The 24,787-nt window shown below is 48.4% G+C and overlaps 1 protein-coding gene across 3 annotated transcripts; it reads left to right on the forward strand.

Annotated features, from left to right (window-relative positions):
• Positions 1–245: 245 nt before the first annotated feature.
• On the forward strand, positions 246–22,824 carry FXYD1 (FXYD domain containing ion transport regulator 1). 3 transcript variants are annotated; one of them, XM_082232227.1, is made up of 8 exons: positions 246–457; positions 12,105–12,169; positions 13,139–13,183; positions 14,431–14,505; positions 16,097–16,133; positions 18,205–18,254; positions 19,249–19,287; positions 20,375–22,824. In XM_082232227.1, exons 2-7 carry the CDS (start codon positions 12,112–12,114, stop codon positions 19,269–19,271), a joined length of 288 nt encoding a protein of 95 aa, XP_082088353.1. In that variant the 5' UTR covers positions 246–457; positions 12,105–12,111; the 3' UTR covers positions 19,272–19,287; positions 20,375–22,824. The 3 variants fall into 3 exon arrangements, with proteins under 3 accessions (XP_082088353.1, XP_082088354.1, XP_082088355.1); XM_082232228.1 differs by lacking the exon at positions 246–457 and adding an exon at positions 7,087–7,180; XM_082232229.1 differs by lacking the exon at positions 246–457 and adding an exon at positions 7,161–7,283.
• The last annotated feature ends 1,963 nt before the right edge of the window (positions 22,825–24,787 follow it).

Raw genomic sequence — 24,787 nt, forward strand, 5'->3', positions numbered from 1 at the left:
GCCTGCCATGAACGGTCTTCAGCACGGATCTCATTCACTACACGCGTGTCCGCGCGCGTCAAGCAGCCCCACGCCCGGATCTGCCGCGTGCGCCATCCACACGCAACTGCAAGGCGCGCTAGCTGTGCGCGCACGCCAACACGACGGCAGCCTGCCTGCCTCCCTTTCCCTCCTCCGGCCTTTCCCTCCGGCTGCTGACCCCCGGCCGGCCCCGCCGAGCTCCGCGCCCCGCCCAGGCCCCGCCGGCCCCCGCGGCGCCTCCCACACCCACCCGGGTTCGCGTCGGCGACGCGGCTGCTTTCCGACGCTCAGCAAGGGAAGCGCGCCGAGGTTGGGACCACCGATCGGGCCCGGAACCGCGTGGCAAGCAGCGAGGACGGGTAGGAAGAGGTGGGGGCGACCGAAAGCAACCGGTGTTTCTGTGCGTCTCTGAACTTCTCGGAAAGCGCTTTGCCAAGTAAGTTCAAGGCAACGGTCTGCTGTTGTGGGTTGATTTCGAGGTGGGTGCGATCCGGAGTTAGCAGAGACGTCAGAATCTGGATAAGGGGCACGAAATCGCCTCCTTTTGGAGGTCGGGTTTCTTTTTGTGCGTGACTTTGCTTCCTGGAAAGTGCTAATACTGGTGGTCAGCCGTCATTAGTGGACTATTAAATCTAAGTTGGGAGCTACTAGCAAAGTCAGTTCCAGGTTTCTGGAGGGCAGGATACTCTCCATGGCCCCAATCCTCTTGGCGAGCCTTCCCCCTCGCTGTGGCAGGTCTAGGGGGCTCTTGTTAGTGTGCTAGGGCCTGGGGTGGGGGTGGGGGTCTGACCTTTGCCAACTTAAGAAGAGAGGAAGCAGACCAGCTGTCCCTCTAGTTCTGTAATGCCCACACTGATTGACAGCTGTTTCTCCAGGGTTTCAATCCGGAGAATTCCCCAGCCCCTAACTCGCAGCTTGGACCTGGAACCTTCTGCACTCAAAGCAGATGTTCTACAGCTGAGCCAGGACTCTCCCCCTTGACGTTGCTGCCCCTGGTAATTGGGGTCCTTTTACCTCCTGGTGTGGGTGCCTCTCGGTGCTCAGTTGACGGGGCAAATAAACAGTTTTCCTTCCCCAAGCCCCATGAAACAGTGCATTAGTTGTGGTCTCTGAAAATTTAACAGCGTACGAAGGAGGCCTTCCTCCTGCAAAGGTCATCGGGGTGATCTTGAAATCTGTGGGAAAGACCCGATATTTTGGAATAATCCCAGGGGTTTGGGAGGATAACTCCGAAGAGCCGCATGACTCTTATTAGAAAAGCTTCTGTGTCTTCCCCAGTGGTGCAAACAGGCACAACTTCAACAGGGGAAACCTCTCCCTCCCCCCCACATCCCGTTATTGGCAGGGAAGGCTTCTCCTGTTGAAGTTTTGCATGCCGCTCAGTTTGAAAAAGAGACAGGAGCCTAGGTGCTGGCGGTGGAGGTGGCTGGCTGGCAGGCAATCCTAAGTGGGAAAGGCTTGGAAGTATTTCCAGAGGAAGGTGGTTGAATGGGAGGCTTGTGTTAGGTGGGCACGGCAAGTGACCCGATCAACTCATGTTGACTTGAAATATTTGCTTGGCTTTAAGGGACAAAGAATGGCCCATTTCTTTGACTGCCTTTAGCAACATTCCTAAGGGAAACGCTCTGGGCTTGCGAGAATGCTGCGTTAGTGTTTTGCAAATTACAGAATTTCTTCATGGAACTTGGTGTGCTGAGATGGCCCGGAAGGGGGCGTTAGACAAATGGATGGAGGGTGTGTCTTATGAAGGGCTACATGCAAACTGCCAGGGCAAAGGCAGCCTGCCTCTTGAGGACCAGTTGCTGGGGAAAGGGCTAATGCTGTCGTGTCTGGCTGGCCACTGGGGGAAAGGCAGGAAGTTGCCTTCTTATACATGTAGCTGACACCCAGCAGGAGTTTTTTTCCAGCCTTATCTGACCCTGAGACCTTTTGCGGGCAAAGGAGCTGCTCAACTGCTGAAGTACAGCCTTTCCAGGATGCTGTGCAAACTAATTCTACAAGGGCTCTTCTTATGTGCTCTGTGGTTCTCATTTCTACCAGCCTGTTTGTTACACTCGGGAATGATTGCTGTCCAAATAATCTGGAGAGCACCGTAATAGCATAAGTCTTCTTCTTTGGCGTTCACTTGTAGCTGAGTAAGATTGCCTTCCATAAACACGGTTTTAACAATGAGTCCGTAAGTGACTGTGGAGGCCAATTCTGGACCCACACGCCCTTCCACAGTGGGGACATTGGTTCCCGGGCGGGAGTTGATCACGGTGTGGATTTGCCAAGCGTGCCTTCCTCTTAACGCATTTCTCCCTTGCGTCCTGAGTTTGAGTGTCTTCAAAGCCCATGACACCTTTGGTAAAGGCTGTTCTCCAATTGGAGGGCTCCCAGGCCAGTATTTCCCAGTTGTCGGTGTTTATACTACATTTGTTTAGATTTGCCTTGAGATTTGCCTTTAAACCCCTTTTGTTGACCACCAGCATTACGCTTTCCATTTTTAAGTTGGGAATAGAGTAGTTGCTTTGGAAGACAATAATCAGGCATCTTCACAATGTAAGTAGAACCTGCAGGACCAGGGCAATGACCCTGAAAACCCCAGCTTCTTGTTCTTATGGTTGGCCAACAAGATGCCTCTGAGAAGCCTGTGCCGGCGGCAGAAGTTGGTGGAGGTGATGCTGAGGCAGATGGATCAAGGCACTGGCTCTACATAGAACACGTTCCCCTTGTTCGGTTTTTCCATTTGTAAAAGGGGAACAATAGCAACTTTTCAGGTGTTTTTTAATTGTGAGAGAAAATCACAGTACAATTTTTAAAGTGCTTGTGTATGTTCTAAAAGGTTGCATGCTAGTGGACCTATCTTCTACCTTTAGCCTGGTGTCTTTAGCCAGATCCGGTGAATTTCCTAGTTTCCTAATCTCCGCAGGCATGAACAAGAAAATTCTTAATCTCTTAAATTACTTTAACATACGAGACCAATTTGGTAGAGACGGTGTAATTAATTTCCCCTTTCCTACTAGATCTTCCTTGTACATTAAGCATATTCTCCTTCACCAGAGGTGAGGGGGCGTGAACTAACTGAGTCTAGGAATACAATTCTGTGGTTTTAACTCCTTCATGGATGTATTAACTAGCCCTAGGCTTGCTAGTTATATTCGACTGCAATTTCCCACCGTTGTTGTTAGCTATTTATTTATTTATATACCGCTGAGTTGCCAAAAGGGCTTCTAAGCACTTTACAAGTATGTTGTTGTTGTTTAGTTGTTTAGTCGTGTCCGACAAATGGTAACAAATGTATCCAGACCTGTTTAAAATGCACAATAATGCAATTTCATCCAAAAGTTGAAGACATTCGTTATTAAAAATGTAAGACAAGTTCATCAAAACATTATAACTATTAAAACAGTTTTTTAAAAAAGCAATTAAAGCAATATAACACTCCACTGACGTGGGTTTTAAAGTTTTATAATTTGCCCGAGTTTTGAATGTTCTGCTTCTTTTTTCAAAATGCAGCCACCTGTCGTTTTAAATGGATAGTTTTAATTGTGAGCCGCTCTGACAACCCTTCTCAGGATCAAGGCCAGGGTGCCATATTAACTGCTGCTCCCCACCCACAAACCCAAGACAGTCTACTCCAGGCCCGTCGGTTTTGTGCAAATGGAGAACAGGCTTGCGGCAAAGGTGGAATGCTGTTGCTACTTATCGTCTTTGGAAGGGCTTGGTACTGAAATGAACCCAAGCAGAGCTGTGAGACTGGATGCCATGGGGGTCGAGTATGGGGGATATTTATAACTCCAGCATCCTGCTAGCCTGGGTATATTTAGACAGAGCTGCCAAAGAACAAGTCAGGGGAGAGGGCTTGGCCAAAGGGCTTAGCTGAACTCCCGTGTGCTACACCCAAGAGGAATTTTCCTTCCTGGGTCGCTTCTTTCCCTGCCTCTCGCAGTTTTGTTCTTGTTGTTGTTTAGTCGTGTCCGACTCTTCGTGACCAGAGCACACCAGGCACTCCTGTCTTCCACTGCCTCCCGCAGTTTTGTCAAATTCATGGTGGTAGCTTCGAGAGCATTATCCAACCATCTCGTCCTCTGTCGTCCCCTTCTCCTTATGCCCTCCATCTTTCCCAACATCAGGGTCTTTTCCAGGGAGTCTTCTCTTCTCATGAGGTAGCCAAAGTACTGGAGCTTCAGCTTCAGGATCTGTCCTTCCAGTGAGCACTCAGGGCTGATTTCCTTAAGAATGGAGAGGTTTGATCTTCTTGCAGTCTGTGGGACTCTCAAGAGTCTCCTCCAGCACCATAATTCAAAAGCATCAATTCTTCGGCGATCAGCCTTTTTTATGGTCCAGCTCTCATAATACTAACCTACAAAAGTGATGAGCCAATGAATGGCCAAGTCCTAGGCAGGAAAAAGCCTCCCTTTCTGTCTATATCTCCTAAGCATCCCCAACCTGCTTCACATGAGACAACAGTGTGATGCAGCAGCAAAAAAAGCTAAAGCCATTCTAGGCTGCATCAACAAAAGTATAGTGTCCAAGTCAAGGGAAGTCATAGTACCACTCTGTCCTGCCTTGGACAGACCACACCTGGAATACTTACTGTGTCCAGTTCTGGGTGCTACAATTTAAGAAGGATATTGACAAGCTGGAACATGTGCAGAAGAAGGCAACCGAGATGACCAAGGGTCTGGAAACCAAGCCTTATGAGGAACAGTTGAAGGATCTGGATATTTAGCCTGGAAAAGAGGAGACTGAAAGGAGATAGGATAGCCATTTTCAAATATATACAAGGCTGTCACGTGGAAGATGGAGCAAGCAGCTTGTTTTCTCTTGCTCCAGAGGGTAGTACCTGAACCAGTGGCTTCAAGTTACAAGAAAGGAGATTCCCTCATTGCAGGGGGTTGGACAAAAAGACCTTGGCCTGCTCCCAACAGGTAATGTTGCGGTGGGGGGCATAGACAGCTTGGCCTTACAGAGTGGGTGCCCCTGGCTCTCTTCATTATTCTCCCTTACTGCTAGAATTTAGATTTCCAGCTTCTTTGGGGCAGAGATCTGTCTTCCTTTCGCTCCTTTGTTTTGAGTATATTAAAGTGAAGTAAGGTTGGAGAACCTTTGGCTTTCATCTCTGATCACTGGCCATGCTGCTGCTGGGAGTTAATCTATATCAGGAAAGCTGTATGCTCCCCATTCCAAGTGCAAAGAGACATGCATTGATGTTTCCACCGAAAATAAAGATAAAAGGATGCCTCTCAGCTGGTTCTGGGGCCATTTTTTTTTGTTTCTGATACCCAATGTACCAACCTGGATCAAACCACTGACCCAATAGCCCCTTACAGCAAAAAGTCTAGTTAACTATGCTAGGGAATGGACAAACTTCAGTCTGCATTAAATGTGTAGCCTGCTGTTGTGTATTTTCTTCTTCTTAAGATAGCAGACATGTGTGTTTGTGTGTGATAAGGACAAGAAGCAACGGAGTGGGCAGGCGGGGTGAGTTAACTAACATGCAGAGAAAGGGTTAAACCTTTGCACTCCCCATCCCCAGTCCTATCCCTCCCATCCTACTCCTGCCTTGGAAATCAAAAGCAGGATAGGTGCTTAGCTTAGGGGAGAGACAGTGTGGTGTAGTGGTTAGAGGACCAGACTAGGACCTGGGAGACCGGGGTTCAAATTGCCATTTGGCCAGTATTATTTATTAAATTTATATACCACCCTTAATCCGAGCATCACAGGATGGTTTACAGTATATAAACACAAAATTTTATAACATAATAAACAAAACAATAACACACACATCCTATACTTAGTTTTAAAAGCCATAGATTAATTAGCCAAAGGCATGGGTGAAGAAGACTGTTTTAACCTGGCGCCTAAAGATATGCAGTGAAGGTGCCAGTTGAGCCTCCCTAGGGAGAGTATTCCACAAACAGGGAGCCACTGCAGAAAAGGCCCCGCTCTCATGTTGACGCTCTCCAGATGAAGCTCACTTGGGCCAGTCACTGCCTTTCAGCCTAAACTACCTTGCAGGGTTGTTGTGGCAATTAAATGGGGAGAGGGAAAACCATGTGCACTACCTTGATCTCCTTGGAGGAAAAGGTGGGATATAAATGCAACAAATTAAATGGATAAATTAAATGCAGGGGTTTAGCCTCAAGTGCATCCCCTCCAGGTAAGTCTGCAAAAGGGAAGAGAGGTGCTTCGTTCTCTCTCCAAAGAGCGTGGCATCAGTTTGTGTGGGCAATCTAGCTAGTTAAAAGGAATGAATCATGAGTCACGGCAAAGCTTGCAGGCATCCCCGCAGAGGAGAAAACAAAAGGGCTGGTTTCATTTCAAGGTTTCCAAACCTGATGTACCCTTGGTTAACAGATTGTCCTCGGCAGAATGTCAGATTCAGTCAGTTGCAACTTTAAAGAACAATAATACTGCATTGGCGCATATATTTTGATGTCCTTGTAGCTTGCTTTCCTGTGGTATATATTCTCAAAACATGAAAATAAACACACACACAAAGAGTATACAAATGCAAGAATTATAGGGCCACTCTCTTCTGTAGACCTGCTTGGTAGTCCATCGCATATTTTGTGGGCGGCAGTCTAGCCTGATCCAACTCCCTCTCTGGCTGTGTGCATCCCATACATTTAAAACACATTGCTTCCCCCAAAGCAGGGCTTCCCAAACACTGGTCTCCAGCTGTTTTGGGACTACAACTCCCATCATCCTTAGCTAACAGGACCAGTGGTCAGGGGTGATGGGAACTGTAGTCCAAAACAGCCGGAGACCAGTGTTTGGGAAACCCTGGCCCAAAGCATCCTGGGAACCACGGTTTGTTAAGGGTTCTGGGAACTGTAGTTCTGTGAAGGGCAAACTACAGTTCCCAGGCTTCTTGCTTTTAAGTGAATGCTGCTTGCACAGCCGGGCTGTTTCCTCTGCTGTGCTGCCTGTGGGTTTTTTTTCTTTTCTTTCGCACCTTCTGGTCAGCAGCGCACGCTGCTGTTCCCCTCCAGCCTTTGTCCTGGAGCCAAGGCAGACTTAATTTAGCTCCCCTAATCTTTCCCTCTCTGCCACTAGCCAGTAGCTTCCCTCTTAGTTTTTTAAAAAGAAGTTTGTTCCTTTCCCTCAGCTCCAACCAGCCCTTATCTCCTCGCGAAAGACCAGGGAGGCCCAGCAGTACGGATCCTGAGGGGTAGGTGTGAGGGGCTGCACGGGGCAGGTAGCGAAGCAATTTCCCCACCCTTTATCTGGGGAAAGGAGACAAGACGACCCCAAGGGCACTGCTGTTGGGCAGGGTGAGTTTCCTGTGAGGGTGAGCCTACGGGTGGGATAATATAACACCCTTGCGTGCCAAAACAGCAGAATGGGCACCTCTCTGGGGAGGAGCAGGGACAGCTGTGTCAGGGGCTGTAATGGAGCTGTCAACCGAGTGGTTGTGTTGGCTATTTGGAATGGGGTATGGCAGAATCAGGGGGCAAGCGTTTTTCTCTGGTGTGTAGCAATGCTTGGAAAGCCAGTTTTTTAAACAAACTGCAGTTCCCAGGTTTCTGTGGTGGTGGTCATGGTGGGGGAAGCCACGTGCTTTTAACGTGCTTTAAACATGTGTTGTGATTTTTCACATTGATGGAATATGCAGAAATGGCAAGTTTATCTAGCGAAATCAGAAATCAAGATGAGGCAGAATTCAAGGAGGATTGGAGAAAGTTTGTAGATTGTTTTTTAAAAACACAACTACTGTAAACATGCTAAAACTCAAGTGGCTTTAGAGTAAAAACAGCAGTATAAAACACAGATTTGAAAATACTGTGGAAAAGGCAAAATATAGAATAACTAGCATGCAGCATAAATTAGAAAAATATGATTGTACATTGGCAAATGTTGCTTCAACTTTCTTTTTGAAATATATAAATAAAAGCTTATGAAAACAAATAAATAAAATAAACCTTTGGTGTGGATGTGACATGCTCCCGTGATGTCTAGCCTCACCCTGTGAAGGTGCAGCCATCCTTTCTGCATTTAAAGCAGCCTTGCAAAGAACCCTGGGAACTACAGTTCCCAGCGCCCTCGCTCAATTAAAGTTGCCAGGATTCTTTGTGGGGAGGGAAAGGGTCTTTAAGGGTACAGGCTTGTGTTCAACATAGTGCTAAGATTCTGCCAGCAAAAAGGTTGCGCAACGGAATCTCCTCCCCCTCACGCACCCCCTTAGCACTGGTGGGCATGCAGCCCCCAAGGAAAGGTCTGATCCAGTTGAGGTACAGTCAGTGTTAACTGGATCCACCAGTGGGTCCAAGGGGGCTCTTTGCTCGCTCTGCCTCCTTTCCTCTGAAACTCAGCACTGCAATGCTTACACAGAGGTTAAGCAATATCTAGCTTTAATTTTTATGTATATCTTATTGGTTTTATACGCCACCTTTCCTCCGAGGAGCTCAGGGTGGTGTGCATGGTTTTCTCCTTTCCCCATTTTTAACTTCACAACAACCCTGTGAGGTTGTTTAGGTTGGGAGACTGTGGCTGGCCCCAGGTCACCAAGCGAGCATCAGGTCTGCCTGGGGATTTGAACCCTGGTCTCCCTGTTGCTTTCCTAACCACAAAAAATGTCTGTTGTCCGCCCTGCTCCACCTAGGATTTGTGGTTGCAGGGCAACAGCTAGGCACTTTTACCCATTAGAATTCTGCAAGCCTAAATTCCTTTCTGCGCCTGAATCCCTCCCGCAAAGCAAGGCAGCCCGGAGGCGACAGATGTATTGCCCCTATAGTGGGGTTCAAAATTGGCTGCCAGAGGCATGCTGTTTCTCCTGGTGCTCAGTAGCATTGCTAGCCCTGCTGGAGGCAACCCCAGCAGCCAACTCGCTTTCTTCCAGGAATGTGCTCCCCGCTGAGGTGCAGTTACTGAGCAGCAGGGAAAGGCAGGCGGGTGTTGCTCTGCAGCTACAGCAACAAACAATAGGGTGTGTATGTGTGGGAAATTAAGGCTACAAGGAACCGACAAAAGAACATTCAGGCAGCTCTAAACCTGGCCGTCCCTGGATTGTCGAGCCAGTCTAACCGTCTGCGTCCCCCCGTTTCAATCTCCCCAGCATGGAGAAAAGCTTTTGTACCCTTGTCCAGTGGATCTCAAAATTACGAGCTGCCTGGGCAAGCCCAAACATCTCCTGCACATTCCACAAGGCTTTGGCGACACTCTGCTCCCTGCCAGAGCCTGGCTTCCACTTTTTTGGTCTTGTGCCGTGGTTGTGAGGTCCCCAGCGGTCGTCCTAGCAGAGGAGGAGGTCCCCCGCTTCTTTGCAGCCCCTCCCACGCTCATTGATTGACAGGTGGTTGACAGGTCCCTGCTCCTACCCACAACACCTCTGTCAGTCGATGCCAGCATCATTGCCTAGCTGCAAATCTGGCTAATTCCAGAAGGAAGTGTAGCTCGCTGGCAGAGCAAGTGCAAACACGTGGCACTGTACCTTGAAAACCCGTTTTTTGAGAGCAAAGTGGTACCTAACGTTTAGAGCAGCTCCAAATGTGTGAGCCAGGGCGTTCTTTGTTGTACCGAGAAATCTCTTGGCTGACGTTTGCAGTTGAAAGCGTGGCCTTTCTGGCAGAGAGTGAGCCAAGGCATGGGAGTGTTCCTATTCCTCTTTCCTGCTTGGTTAGTGATAGCAGCAGCCAAAGATGCAAGCCAGAAGGATGTTTGTGGAAAGGATCTGTTTGTCTGAGCACTATGGGGCTGGGGTAGGAAGTGAGGAAGCAGGGGCCAGCCTCCCTCCCGGGCAATTGGGTGTGTGCCTTCCAGCATTAGTCCGATGGTGGTGGTTGTTTTTGAACCGGTGCCTAGCAGCGAAGTCATGTGATAAGTGCCGACGGAAATTGAGCCAAATGGGACCCCTGAGGAACGGGTGGGGGAGAGGGGTACAGAATGGAGTACAGTGGTACCTTGGGTTACATACGCTTCAGGTTACATATGTTTCAGGTTACAGACTCCGCTAACCCAGAAATATTACCTCAAGTTAAGAACTTTGCTTCAGGATGAGAACAGAAATCGCATAGTGACGGCGCGGCACCAGCAGGAGGCCACATTAGCTGAAGTGGTGCTTCAGGTTAAGAACAGTTTCAGGTTAAGAACAGACCTCCAGAACGAATTAAGTACTTAACCTGAGGTACCACTGTATCCTGGAGCAGGGCTGAGCAGGTCAGAGGCCTGATATATACTACTGCAGCATTTTATTGCAAGCCTCAGTTGTTTTCCGTAAGTGCCTCTTCGGCCATCGGAGGCCATGGGCACTTGCAAACAGAGACTCTGAATTTTAGCTGAATTCTCCCTCTTTCTTGTTAAATGCACTTTGATCTGCATGTTCTGGTTAAGAGCACGACAGGACCTTTCTCTGCCGGAAGGTTGCGAGCTTAATTGCCTGCCAGGGCAGGCAGAAGGGAAACCCTGAAACGTCCCTGAGCACCCTAGAGACAGGTTATCATTTGCAAACATTGCAAAGCAGTTTTCGGTGGCTGCAAAAAAAGCCTATTGCCATAGTTACAGGCCTTTGCCCTCCCTTCCACAGGGCCACTGAGGCCATTTCAGGATGTGAAATAATGGGTCCAGCCCCAGCTGTTGGAGGATCCATTTCCTCGCCTCTCCCAGTCCATTTCCCTTTCCACCTGGCTGATCTGAACACCCCCCCCAAACCGCCCCTCTCCCCACAGCCGTCTTGCTGACACTTCTCAGCCATCTTTGTTTCCTGCTTGCATTTTGAGGGACGTTCTCTAATTCTGGAACGTTTCTCAGCAAAGCTCTATTTTTAACCATACCCCCCTGGCTCCCGGTGGACTTGCTGTTTACTTTTCCGTCCTTAAGAGTAACCGACTTTGCGTTCTCTCAGGGTTCCTGCTTGTTCTCCAACAGGCTGTGTTCTTTCTTCAGGGCAATGCCGAGTGAGGTGGGAAACGTTAGCTGTTGAATTTCTGCTGGTTGCCTCAGATTGGTGCGTCCGTTGACAGCGCAGGAGCCCTCTCAAGAGGGAAAGGCAGCAACCTTGCTGGGAGAAAAGGGTGGAGGAGGGAGAAGAAAGGGGGAATGAAGAGGGGAAATGTTATGTACTGAAGTTCTCACCCTGGGCCAGCAGGGGGATACTGTAGATAGTTTTCACTCAAGTCCACATGTGCAAATAAGGGATTGAAAGTGACGTTCAGTGATTGGATAGTTACAGAAAATGGTTACTGTTGCGTGGTAGTGGAGCTCTATATAAGCAGGCTGGCTGAACCCTTCAGTTCAGTTCTGGCCTGGCCTGTGAATAAACAAGAGCTGTTTGAAGAATCGCTGTGTTGTCTGATATGTTCACACACAACTTAACAGGAAATGCCCTGAAGAAGAACAACATGTCTGAAAAGGTGGAATTTGTAGCTCATGGCAGCTGTTTTTGGTGGAAAACAGGATAGGGGGGGAAAGGTTTAGCCCCAATAGGGTTCTCTTTGCATCCTGGGGCTAAGTACAGTGGTACCTCGGGTTAAGAATTTAATTTGTTCCAGAGGTCTGTTCTTAACCTGAAACTGTTCTTAACCTGAGGTACCACTTTAGCTAATGGGGCCTCACGCTGCTGCCATGCCACCGCCACTCAATTTCTGTTCTCATCCTGAAGCAAAGTTCTTAACCTGAGGTACTATTTCTGGATTAGCGGAGTCTGTAACCTGAAGCGTATGTAACCTGAAGCGTCTGTAACCCGAGGTACCACTGTACACTTTTTAGAAAGTGTGCTTAACACAATGTGTAGTTGGACCCCGTAATAGGGAACCTCAGGGCTAAATGCAACCTTCCACGACTCTCTGTATGGTCCTCAGCTCTCTCTCCAGGCCACACCCCCTTTCACCAGACCACACCCCTTTCCCTCCAGGCTGCACACCTCACCAGCCTTGCTTTGTGCTCTTCCTGGGAGTTTTTGCCTTGCTGGAATGCGTCCTGGAATTCTTACGATTCTTGCTTGCCTGGATGGTGGCCAGAAAGAACCACAGAATTGGAAGAGACCCTGAGAGTCATCTAGTCCAACCCCTGCAATTCTGGAATATCAGCTAAAGCATATTACATCCTGCATATTGCTCAAGCCAGGAATCTGACTATCCATTGTTTTTATATCTCCTCAGAACAGTCATGGACTTGTGGTTCCTTCTGCCTCTGTGTGGGATCTTGATAGGATCTGCAGTAGCAGGTAAGCTTGGGGGGGGCAGGGGAGGAGGAGGATGAGAAATGGCTGAGAACGTCTGCTGACATTTGGGCATTTTGTACTCTGCGCAAAAAGAAAATCCAGTTCAAAAATGTACTGCACCTTATAGTCAAAAAGGATCTTGGTGAGCCAAGGTGGTGTAGTGGTTAGAATCTCGGACTAAGACCAGGGTTCAAATCCACACTCACTGGGTGACCTTGCTCTAGTCCATGGGTAAGCAAACTAAGGCCCGGGGGCCGGATCCGGCCCAATCGCCTTCTAAATCCGGCCCGGGGACGGTCCGGGAATCAGCGTGTTTTTACATGAGTAGAATGTCCTTTTATTTAAAATGCATCTCTGGGTTATTTGTGGGGCATAGGAATTTGTTCATTTCCCCCAAAAAATATAGTCCGGTCCCCCACAAGGTCTGAGGGACAGTGGAAAAAATTTGCTGACCCCTCGTCTAGTCACTGCCTCTTAGCTTACTTTACAGGATTGTTGTGGGGAGTAAATGGGGAAGGGGAAAACCATATACACTACCTCAAACCTCTTGTGGGGGGCAGGGGCAGCAGACGGTAGGATAAAAATATAATAAATCAAATAAATAAACCTGAACTTGCCAGTATTTGCTTGAATGTCACCCAAAAGTAGCAGGTGTCTGAAAGTGCCACTTATATATCCAGGTATTTTTGGTGTTGTTTTTGTTGTTATTTCTTAATTTATATGTTGTTTAGTTGCCAGGTGGGATAGGAAATGCAATTTAAAGAGGAGGAAAGGTGGGATATAAATAAAAATAAATAATAAAGATAAAACATTTTCCCCCAAATGGGGTTTATCAAGATCATGGGAAGTTATTATAACACTAAGTAGTTCAGTATAAAGTGATTGATTAATGGGGGCGGGGCAGGGAAGATTAAAGGATAACTGTATTATTAATCTCCTCTATATATGTGTGTGTGTGTTTGCCTCTTTCAGAACCACCACAACCCAAGGACATTCCACACGACCCATTCAATTATGGTGAGCCAGTTGTTACTACCTGGGGTCAGGAGATAGATGGCAAGGGCGGAGACCCTCTGACAGACTTTTGGAAACAAAAAACGTGTTCTCCAATCTCCTCATTTTTTAAATTAAAAAACTACAGCTTTAAAAGAGGTCAGATGACTCTGGCTTGGAGCGCAGCACTGATGCAAAGGAGAAGGGTTTTTTAACCTTCCGTGACCACCTGTGGAGGCTATTTTCCTCAGCCTATGTCTCCCTTGCTTCCCATAGTGGAGACCCATCCATTTGAGCAAGTGGGGCACTGCTGCACTAAGATCAGTCTGTCCCCAGCCAGTCCTCACGTGTCTGCCTACCTCTTCACTGACAAGACAGCTCTGGCTGTCAGCTTTCTATTCCTTAGTCTCAGTGCTGGCCTTCTAGGACTCAACAGGGAGGAGGAAACCTGTGCCACATTTACACCGTGCCTTAAAAGTGCTGCGATACTGCTTTAAACAGTCGTCTCTTCCCCTCGCCCCCCAAGAACCCTGGGAGCTGTTGTTCTGAGAGTTCTTAGGAGACGCCTATTCCCCTCACGGGTCTACTATTTCCAGAGCGGTCTCGCAGTCAATCCCTCTCCATGGGGAACTGTGGGAATTGAAGCTCTGCGAGGAGAATGGGGGCTCCTTTCCTTAGTTGGCGCTTGCTATCATTGGCTTGGGGACGTGGGTGGCGCTGTGGTCTAAACCACTGAGCCTAGGGCTTGCCAATCGGAAGGTCGGCGGTTCGAATCCCCACGATAGAGTGAGTTCCCATTGTTCGGTCCCAGCTCCTGCCCACCTAGCAGTTTGAAAGCACATCAAAGTACAAGTAGATAAATAGGTACAGCTCTTGCGGGAAGGTAAACGGCGTTTCTGTGTGCTGCTCTGGTTCGCCAGAAGTGGCTTAGTCATGCTGGCCACGTGACCCAGAAGCTGTCTGTGGGCAAACGCTGGCTCCCTTGGCCTATAGAGAGAGATGAGCGCCGCAACCCCAGAGTCGTCTGCGACTGGACCTAACAGTCAGGGGTACCTTTACCTTTAGATATCATTGGCTTGGGAGCTCCGCCTACGGTTTGGGCTACCAGAATTTCGCCCTACCCATCCCGATGGGCACCAGCTGCTATTGATCTGGAGAGCACCGGGTTGGGGAACACTGATGCAAAGCATCACAAGAGCGTCCCCTCATTCCAAGTCGGGGATATGTTCCCAGCTGGAAATGACCACTTCTTCCTTCTCCTTCCTTCTCAGATTACCAGTCGCTGAGAATTGGGGGGCTGATTTTTGCTGTCGTCCTGTTCCTGCTTGGCATTCTCATTGTGCTCAGTGAGTAGATTCTCTCCCTCTCTCCCCCCAGCCCCCACAATTCCCTGCCTTATAATGAGCCAAGCTGAGCCATGGCACCTGCTGAATTTCCCCAACATTGTGACTTTAATAAAATGCTGCTACAGAAGCTGCAGGTGTGGAGAGGAAGGGCTCCTTTCACACACCTGTTTAGTAGAGGGCTGATCGCTCAGGGCGAAAGGGACACTGCCCCACCAACTCTCAGCCTGCCCTCTGCCAGACCCAACCTTGCTTTCTTACTTACATCCAGCATATATGGTATTACTGGCTATCCTTGTCCTCAATCTCAGTGTCATAGGAGTCATCAGGGAAGTGGACAAAACTAGAATTAGCGTTCTCTGGCGCCACCTACTGTTGACCTCCCTGCCTCCTACCTCGCCAGTTCCAAATGGGAACCAGTCACCGCTGTCCAGTTGTTATTTTTTCTCCTCTTAAGACCCACACAGCGGGGCTCAGTTGCATACTCTGTCTCACACACTGGATACACCTTTTCTCTCGAGGAGTGAAAAGCAGCTAGTGGGGGCAGGGTAGGAGGGGGAAACTACTGAAGGGAAATGGATCGAGGAGCCCATGTGGACATATGGCTCAGTCAGTAGAGCATGAGACTCTTAATATCAGGGTTGTGGGTTCGATGCCCACATTGGGCAAAAATAAAAATAAAAATCCCGCATTGCAGGTTGTTGGACTTGATGACCTTTGTGGTCCCTTCCAACTCTAGAATTCTATGATTTTATATATGAAGCTGTCTTTTACAGAGTCAGGCATTTGGTCTGCCTTGTCCACTATTTCTGCCTCTGACTGGAAGTGGCTCTACAGGGACCTCGGCAGATGTCTTTCCCATCACTCACATCCCTGGAGACACTGGGGATTGAATTTGGGGCCTTCCACAGGCAAAGTTACGTGCTCTGCCATAACTTTCTGCTGCCACCTTCTGGTGATCTTCTGCAGCATGTTAACAGCACATGCAGCTGCTAAGTGCCACCAGGCTTGTAGATAAATTGGAACCTCTGAGATACAGGAGGGTGTGTTGGCATCCTTTGGGGAACCTTGAGGTTTGCAAAAGGAAAACACATCAAGGGGAAACCCGTAGGGGGGCATCTTCTCCAACCGAAAGAGCAACCCAATGAAAGCTGCTTGTGTCCTCAGAATGCCATTGAGAGGATGTCTGGAATGGAGTTTTCGGGAGGAGGGCATGGCTAGCTGGAAGCCCGAGCAGCGGCACTCTGTGCTGCAACATTTTGTTGCAGGTCTCACTTGTAGTCTCTGAGCCCCATGTGGACCTCAGACTGTTGATCTATTTAGCTCAAGACTGGCTGGCTTCAGTGCTCTTAAGTTTAGTCTTTCCCATCCTGTCTTTAGATATTTTGTGAATTGGAGTTGGGACTGTCTCTATGCATTCTGCCACTAACCTGTGGGCTCCCTCTAATGTGGGCTGCTTTCTGTTCCAACTACTTGGCAACACTCCCTTCCCAAAAGAAGGCTGGCAATCCCAGAGTCTTTGCCCCTCGCCTGTCCCTGTACTGATTCTCTTTCACTGTTTGCCCAACTTGGGATTTCTCTCTCTCTTTCCCAGGTCGACGTTGTCGCTGCAAGTTCAACCAGCAACAGAGGTAACGCCTTTCTGAAAGCTTAAATGAGTGGGTGACCTAGGATGGAGGGGCTTTTATATATTGCAGATGCAGACAGGTGATCTAGAAAGGAGAGAAAAAAGTAGTTCAAATTATGAGTTTTGGAGAATGTGACATTATAACCTGAACAGGACAACAGCACCCTCTAGAGCATCTGTGATCAGACCATTCCTCCGGAAGTCTGCAACAAACTGATATCCTGTCTTTTATTCTTCAGTATGCATTCTGAGGTTGATAATCATTTATTGCAGTACCTCATCTAATCAAAAACAGCTAAGCCTTCTTGTAATACAAGTTTTAATGAATCATCAAGGAGGTGGAATCGACCTCTAAAGAAATTCTTGATTGGCAAAATATACTTTATCTCTTGTGCCAGTAGTCTATCACACAAATAGGCCAAAAACCAGTCTGCCTCTGCGAACAAACAGGCTTTGCGCTCTGTCTTTGTCTTGTTGGAACCATCCAATCAGGAGGCCAAAGATATTCTCTTGCTCAGAAATTCTCTTCTATAAGGAACTCTGCACATGCTCTGAAATCCAAGACTTTGCTTAAGCAGGTAAAATATAACTAGTTAGGTCAGGCTGATTTTTCTTTTTCTTTGCAAGTCTTGTGTATGATTTTGTTGCCTTCCCTTTACTTATTATTATTTAAAATGTTTGTATACCGCCTCTCATTAAAACAATACCAAGGTGTACAGTAAAACAGTTTGGTACAAAACAACAAGAAGTACAATCTACAATCGGAAAAAGATCTTCCCACACACCCTTTCCTCCAGATAAAAACTATTTACACTTGGACATTTGGCTTCGCTCATTTCCAAAGGAATTTCTCACTAAAAGCTTCCCCATGTGCTAAGAGTACACAGTTGTTAAGCTGCCTCCTTTGTTTTCTTAAGGAGCTTTCACAAGATTTTGTTTATTTATTTCCTTATATATATATTTATAGCCGGCACTTTCATAAAAACATATCCAGGTGGTATGCGACATATAAGGATAAAATCAGCCAAAAGCATCCATAAATACATCAGTAAAACATAGTGATTGCTTTAAAAGAGATGGTTCGTGACAATATAGTTTTCAAAAGACATCTTAAAGAAGGAAGGGATGGTTCCTGCTGAACTCTAGTGGCAGGGAGTTCCGCAGGGCAGGGCGTGCCCCACTCAAGGCTCAGTCCCTCGTTTAGACCAACCCAGCCTTAGGAGCATTGGGAACCAGCCAGAAGTCATCCATCAGACAGTCTCAGTGACAGAGGTGGATCGTAAGGAATTAGGCAGTCCTTAAGGTATTTGGACCTCAAGTTGTTTAGGGCTTTATGAATGAACACAAGTAACTTGAATCTGGCCTGGTAGCAAGACAGCAAATTGTTAAACTTGGGACTTTGGAAAAGCAAATACAAAGCTTCTCCCTGCCTGCCAGTGGCGTAGCGTGGGTTGCCAGCACTCCGGGCTACCTGGAGGAGAGAGGGTGAGAAGGAGGGAAACAGAGACAGAGAACGCATGTGCATTCAGCTGCCTAACAGCATCTGCGGCACCCAAGAGATTGCAGCTGTAGAGATAAGAAAATAAGAGTTGTTCCATTGCCCGGAGAGGTTCTCATGGAGAGGCCGTTTTCAACAGAGCCCAGCAACGGAATCGCACAACTGTATTGAGACAGCACCAGGTGTTGAAATTTGGCGGCCTTAACAATTTTGCACCCCTGTGGCCCTCCCCACGCTACGCCACTGCTCCCTGCTCCCCCACCACAATAGTTGGATTGGAAGAAGGGGTCCTTGGCAGTAGGGTTCAGACCACCAGCCCTCCAAATAGTCAACCCTTTTGGGCCCATGGAAATGTGAATAAATCCATAGTTGGCAAGGCTCATTGGCTCACATCACCTTAATTAACCATTTCTGTTGGTGCCCTGAGTAGTTATTTTATCTGTCAACAGGAGGAGCTATTGCTTTGCACTTGTACAAAACACCATGGTTTTTAAAAAACAGAAATCGCTGCAGGATATGAAGAGAGCAAGGCATTTTTGTTAAGCACAGCATGACAAATATTTTTTCCTATTTACAGGACGGGTGAACCTGACGAGGAGGAGGGGCCCCTGCGCAGCTCGATTCGGCGTAAGATCCAGCCTACTTTAGTTATCCTTCACTTTCCCCTGCTGCGCCCTTCTTTTCCTCATGCTTGAGGACTAGACACTTTAAAAAGAAAACCAGGGAGCTGAGCCTCGTGCCTACGTCAGATTTATTCGTTTCGTTAAAAACTTTTTATTTGTTTATTTTGTAAAAATTACAATTTTTTTGTAAAAACAAAACAAAAGCTTATATATATATTAAGGGGTCGGCAGAAGGTAGATTGAAATCTGCTGGTAGGATTTCTAAGTGCGTTGGAATAGATTGGCAAGGACTCCTGGCTCAGGTGCTTAACAATAGCAACCAGGATATGACTTTTCCCACCTTAATTGAGCGGCTGAAACAAAGAAAGCGAGTGGACTTTCCTTAAGGATGGAGAGGTTTGATCTTCTTGCAGTCCATGGGACTCTCAAGAGTCTCCTCCAGCACCATAATTCAAAAGCGTCAATTCTTTGGCGATCAGCCTTCTTGATGGTCCAGCTCTCACTTCCATACATCACTCCTGGGAAAACCATAGCTTTAACTATACGGACCTTTTGTTGACAAGGTGAGGGCTGTTAGGAGACTCCTATTCTCCTCACAGAGCAGCAGTTCCCAGAGTGGATTAACAATCAATTCTTCTTTCCAGGGAACTTTGGGAATTGTAGCTCTTTGACAGGATCCAGCCAGGCAAAGAAAAACTTGAGGCACAAAGAAAGGCCTGTGAGGAGGTTGTGGCCTGAGGAGGGGCAGATTGAGATCTCTGAAGGGCAGCATTCCACCCCCAGGCCTCTGGTTCCCCACCGTCTGCTAGATCCTGCGCTGTGGGGCAAAATGTCTTTTGGGACTGCTTTGATTTGTCATGTAACAGGACACACTGCTGGGGTGAACTGTTCCTGCCTGGGGTGGATTAGGGAAAAAAGAAGGAAAGAAAGCTTAAAGCCTTTTAGGGAAACAACCGTTTTTTAAAAAAAACCTGTCTCTTTCTGACTCTCCTTGCTAGGTTTATCCACAAGGATGAGATAGAAGAAGCCTGAAACTGGTGAGTTGCATATACCACAGGCCTGGGGAGATGGACCGCTGGTTTGGACGGACTGGTTGGGCTTTGGGTCCCGCTAGCATGCTCTGAAAATCAAGTTGACAGCTTTGCTCATAGTTTACACTATATTGAAATTGAAAGTGATGATAGAACTTTCCAGTGAACACTACTGAATGAGCAGTGTGTCACAGTGGTTAGACTGGGACTAGGACCTGCTTGGCCAGGGTTCAATCCAGGGATATTGTGGGGAATGCTGAATGGCGGCTCGCACACCCTGTCAATAATGCTGATTGGAACACTAGAGGGGTTAAAGAGGGGGCTGTGGGGCAGGCACCAGTAGGGCAGGGTCTGCCGGACCCCTGGCAGCCAGTGAAGGCTCATCCATTGGGGCGAATGGGCATTCCCTTGCCAAGCTCAATCAACTCAGCCTGCCTGCCTTCTTACTTCCAGCCAGGGGTTGGCACTACCTGCCATCTTCCTGCCCCCTATCCTCAGCAGGGAAGAGGCCAATGGAGAGAAAACAAGAATTAGTTGCCTCTGCCAGACATTGTCTCTAGCGCCACCTACTGTCGGTCTCCCTGCCTTAAAACCTACCAGTTCCAAAAGGCACTCCACTACTTGGAGCTGCCCAGGAATCCTGGGTGCCAGCTCTGGGCCTGGCAGAGGCAGTCCTTGTACCCAGGGCCTGAGCTGCCTAGGGCTTTTAAAGGTGAACCATGTCCCTTTTAATTTAGCCAGGCACCTCCAGGCCTGCAGTTACAGAGAGGCCTGGAAGTACACAAGAAGCTTCCTTATCCTAAGTCAGCAGCTCTCCAGGATTCAGGCAAGAGTCTCTCGCAGACCTATCTGGCGCTGATGGGATTCACCCTGAGACCTTCTGCATGCCAAACATGTGCTCTCCTACTGAGCCACAGTCATTTCCTCTAAACTTACTGTGGGACACTTCACAGAGCAGTATGTCGTTGAGAACCATCTGGAGAAACTGTGATCTTATTGGGGCTTTTTGGGGGCATCTGTTGGACTTCTGCCTTTCTGGATTTATTTTGAACTTAACTCCTTCTGCACCTGACTTTTCTTTTTCTCCTCCCAGGCTGCTCCTGACATGTCGTTCCCCCCATGATCCAGAGTGTTCCTGTCTCTGCACTGCACACAGCCCTCGCCTCCCTGCCCCCCAGCAAGCCGCCTGCCTTTTGCACCAAACCTGGCAAAACGCCAGGCCTGCTGTCTTCGTGGTGATCCCAGCCTAACTTGGAAGTGCTTAGCTTGCTGCGAGACTCCGAGAGAAAGGGGTTGTCGTCCGTCACATTTTGCTCAAGCTTAGTCCTCATCCTGGGCGATGGGGGATACTAAATCTGCCTTCCTGGTGCTCAAACGGTTATGATGAGACTTCCCAAGAGCGGTGGTAGAAATGATTTTCAGACATATCTAGTCATAAAGGCTGGCAGCTCTGTCCATGAAAAGAAAACAGAAGGGGTGTTCTTCTTCCAGAGAAGCTAGGAGCTCATCCAAAGTGGGGGGGGGGGTTGCTTCCACTGGCCTTTCAGATTGTCACTCAATGCAATCTCAGTTACTCAGTGCAAGTGCAGAGTGCAAGGCAGCCTTTTCTGATTCGGTGCGTTCCAGATCTCGTCGGACTCCCAATTCCCATCAAACCTGACCAGCGTGCACAATGGCCAGGGATGAAGGGAGTTGCAGTCCTGACGACATTTGGATGGCACTGTTTTGGGGAAAGCTGAAGGCGCACACTGTCTCCAGAAGTTGTTGACATCTGTCTGTCTCGAGAGACAATGGAGTGCGCCTCGGAGGGTGAAGTCTAATCGCTGTGTTAACAGCACCAGAGTGACCTCCCCAGGGTGCAAGCCTGGACAGTGTGTATGGAGGTCCCAGGCTGGTCAGATGGCAAGACCCCTCTCTCAGCCTTGCTGATGTGGCCCAAAGGAAAGCAGAGCAATACGTTTGACAGCAGCTTGCCTGTTGGAGTTGCTGGACAGAGGCATACAAGGCACCATCCAACCACCTTGGGAACTGCAGATTTGCATAGGGTTTTCTCCTTAGCCTTGTCTTCTCCTGAAGATATCCCTCAAGGCAGCAGTGGTCTAGGATCTGAGTCTTCCTTCTCCTAGATGGGCTGCTTTCCCAAGTTGACGAGGAGCCCCATTTGCCCCTCACTTCACTCTGCAGGATGTGCAGAAATCATCTTCTTGACCATTGGGCCCACTATTGGTCTCATCCACTCCATCTGCTGGAGCCTGTCTTCATCTGCAGGGGAAGTCCTTAACTCACTGAGGGTTTGAGACCCATCTGCTATCCTCGCCTGGTTTAGCCAGCCACTTTAAGCCACTTCCCAGAGTGTGGCTGCTGTTATATGCTGACACCTTCTAGGAGCCACAGGTGAGAGCTGATTGCAGGGTGGGGCCCAAAGCTGAACAAACTACTCCAGAAGGAGCACAATGTGTCCCCCATCAGAGGTACTACCCCTCTCCTAACATCCCACCCCATCCCCAGGAAGAGGGTGATGAATAATGCATCCCTAACCATGAGGCTCCCTAACCAGGATTTTGCAATTTCCCCCAGAGCCTATTTGTTGCATTTAGCAGCTGCAGCCACAAGACGTAGTGGGGAATGTTCATTTTGTTCCTGTCTGGTGGAGTGCGAGTTCCCAGCCCTGCCAAATGCACAATAATACACTCTTATAAATGGGAAGGGAGTATGAGATCTTTCCTTTTATTTATGAGAGTAAATTGAGACCTTTCTTTCTTGAACAAAAAATAGTGACAGTTTCGACAGGAAGAAGAAGTTCTGGCCTTATTACAAGCTTGCTTTTTTGCCAAGAACTTCCTACAGTCAGTGCAGAATATCCAGCTGTTGGGCTCAGCAAGCTGGCTGGATCTAACCAACTAGGGATGCAGAAGCCGTAGCCCTTCCAGATGTGATAGGACTCTCAACTCAAATGCCTATGGTAACTGGGGCTGCTGGGAGTCCAGCACCAAATTAGAGGACCACGGCTTCCCCATCCTTAGCCTAAATCTTTGCCTGTGGCATAGCAATGCAGCCTAGCTCTGAAAATCCAGACCAGAACTGGAAATCTGCTCCCAAGTGCTGATGCTTCAAATAATAAAATCTGGAGGCAGAAAGTAATTCCCGCCTTTGCCCTGAGTGTTGGGTGTGTAGGAGGCAACAAATGAGTGTGTACGCTAGTTCTCCTGTTATACCGCCTTCACCTGCTTGGAAAAACAACCTTGCTGCGTGCGGTATCATTTGAGGTTACCTGCATTCTCTCGCCACAGAGCAGTGTGGTTTCTTTCCAGCAGAGGGCAGTGCTATAACATCCACCTGCTTCGGTTCCGTCTAGGCTGCGTAGGAGGAGCAGGTGTGGGTGGCACCTGTCAAAGCTTCATGCCTGATGGCCTTTGTGCTGCTGGCCCTTAGGAAAGCTCTCCACTGAGCCCCGTTCCCCTGGTTTCGCTGACCCCTTTCTATGTTTCTGACCTTTTATGTCTGCCAAGTCTCTTCCACGACATTAAATTGCTACTTTCTCCAGCTGCGGTGAAATGTCAGACTTTGCTCTCTCTGTGTATCTGTGTGCTTGTGCATGAACGAGCCTGGGAGCAGTAAGATATGGGTGGTATTTTCGGGAATTTCCACACACAAACTCCCAGGTGCCTTGCTCAGATATAGAACTATCTCCTTCACCAAATAACAGCTGTACCAAACAGCTGTGGAGGGATCGGAGGAGAGCTGCACATTTCCCCATTGTGAGTTTAATTGCCTTAAGTGATTTGCCACCTAGGTTGGGGGCCATATCCAGCTCCTGCAGCAATTCCACCCCCACCCCCTCAAATTTCAACAGCAGCAACAAAAATACAGTCATACCTTGGGTTACAGATGCTTCAGGTCGTGTTTTTTCAGGTTACGGATGTGCTGAAACCCAGAAGTACCAGAACGGGTTACTTCCGGGTTTCGGTGGTCGTGCATGCAAAGAAGCGCTAAATCACACTTTGCTCATGCACAGAAGCACCGAATCACAACCTGCGCATACACAGACGCGGTGCTGCGGCTTGCGAATGCTGCGGGTTGCGAACGTGCCTCCCGCACAGATCACTTTCACGACCTGAGCGTCCACTGTAATATAAATTAGGGTTCACAGGCTGGATAGCTCAGTCGGTAGAGCACGAGACTTGATCCTAGGGTCATGGATTTGAGCCCCACATTAGCTGAAAGGTTCCTGCATCACAGAGGGTTGGGCTAGATGACATTTGTGGCCCCTTCCAGCTCTACAATTCTCTGATTCTATGAGTGCCATCTTAGGACTGCAAGTCACCCCCACTGTGGTCATCACATTGACCATTTGATGAACAATAACCCCTCTCTGCTGACCAGAGCCCCCCTGTTTTGCAGGCAGAATTTTTCTGGCTCATTCCTCACCTACTCCAAGCAAGGCTAGGTGAGACGCCCTACGTGAAAAGCTGGAAAGTATCTGCCAGACACTGTAGATGGTGCTGAGCTAGATGGACCAGTTGTCCCTGACTCAGTATAGCGTGACTTCTGTGTTCCAGAATCACAGAACTGTAGAATTAGAAGGGACCCCCAAGGACCATCTAGTCCATCCCCCTGAAACACAGGACTCTTTTTGCCTAAAGGGGGGTTTGAACCCATGACCCTGAGATGAAGAGGCTCATACCAACAGAGCTTTCGCAGGTCCTGTTCTTTCTATGGATCAGCTGAGGACGGGCTTATTGGGGGAAAAGAAATACCTAGCTATGTTTTGAGCTGGTAATGTGCACATAGCCTTAGTTAAAAGCACAACCTGCTGAGAAAGAATCAGTGATTCTTATGTGTAAGGAAAGGGTGCCCTAGGTTCGGAACTATGTATTGTCTCGGTTATCTGGACCATCTATTGACTCCAGTTCCAAAGGAGCCTGCTTCATCCAGATGACAGATTGTTTCCATGTAAAAAAAACACACTGAGCCTCACAGATGTGCAACTGTTGTGTGCCCCCTACTTCCATAAGTGATGAGAAGTTTTAGGGGAAGCTCCACATCCTTTGTCTCTCCTCAAGCTTTCTCTCGCTTCCTGCCTTCCACACTTGTGTGTGCGCTGACACATGCCAGCTTCCTCGGCTGGAACGGCATCACCTTTGCCGAGGCCCGTTGGGTATCTCATTCAAAAACGCGGAGAGAGCCTCAGCTGGCAGGAGACCATCTCTAAACCATGAGCTCTCATTGACGGAACCTCAGCTGGTCATGTGGGACTATTCACCAGCAATCTGCAAGGCACAAATGTGACAGGTCCAGGCCACAAGTGCCTGCAAGTAAGGAATTGTTTGATGCCACCTCCCCCATACTGATGCCTTCTTGATGTTTCTGACTACAATTCCCATCAACCCAAGCCAGCATGGCGATGGGAGCTGTAGTTGCAGACAAGTAGAGAGCACCAGGATGGGGAAGGCAGGAGTCCTACATGAGCTTTCACACAAGGCTTGACGGTTGACAGGGAGACGGT

Source organism: Podarcis vaucheri, assembly GCF_965113315.1.
Source record: "Podarcis vaucheri genome assembly, chromosome: 7".
NCBI classification, from domain to species: domain Eukaryota; kingdom Metazoa; phylum Chordata; class Lepidosauria; order Squamata; family Lacertidae; genus Podarcis; species Podarcis vaucheri.

Coding starts and splice junctions, on each gene's coding strand:
- FXYD1 (XM_082232227.1), top strand. CDS start 12,112: ATGGACTTGTGGTTCCTTCTGCCTCTGTGTGGGATCTTGATAGGATCT. Junction 13,184..14,430: donor ACACGACCCATTCAATTATG/GTGAGCCAGTTG, acceptor CTTCCTTCTCAG/ATTACCAGTCGCTGAGAATT. Junction 16,134..18,204: donor AAGTTCAACCAGCAACAGAG/GTAACGCCTTTC, acceptor TCCTATTTACAG/GACGGGTGAACCTGACGAGG.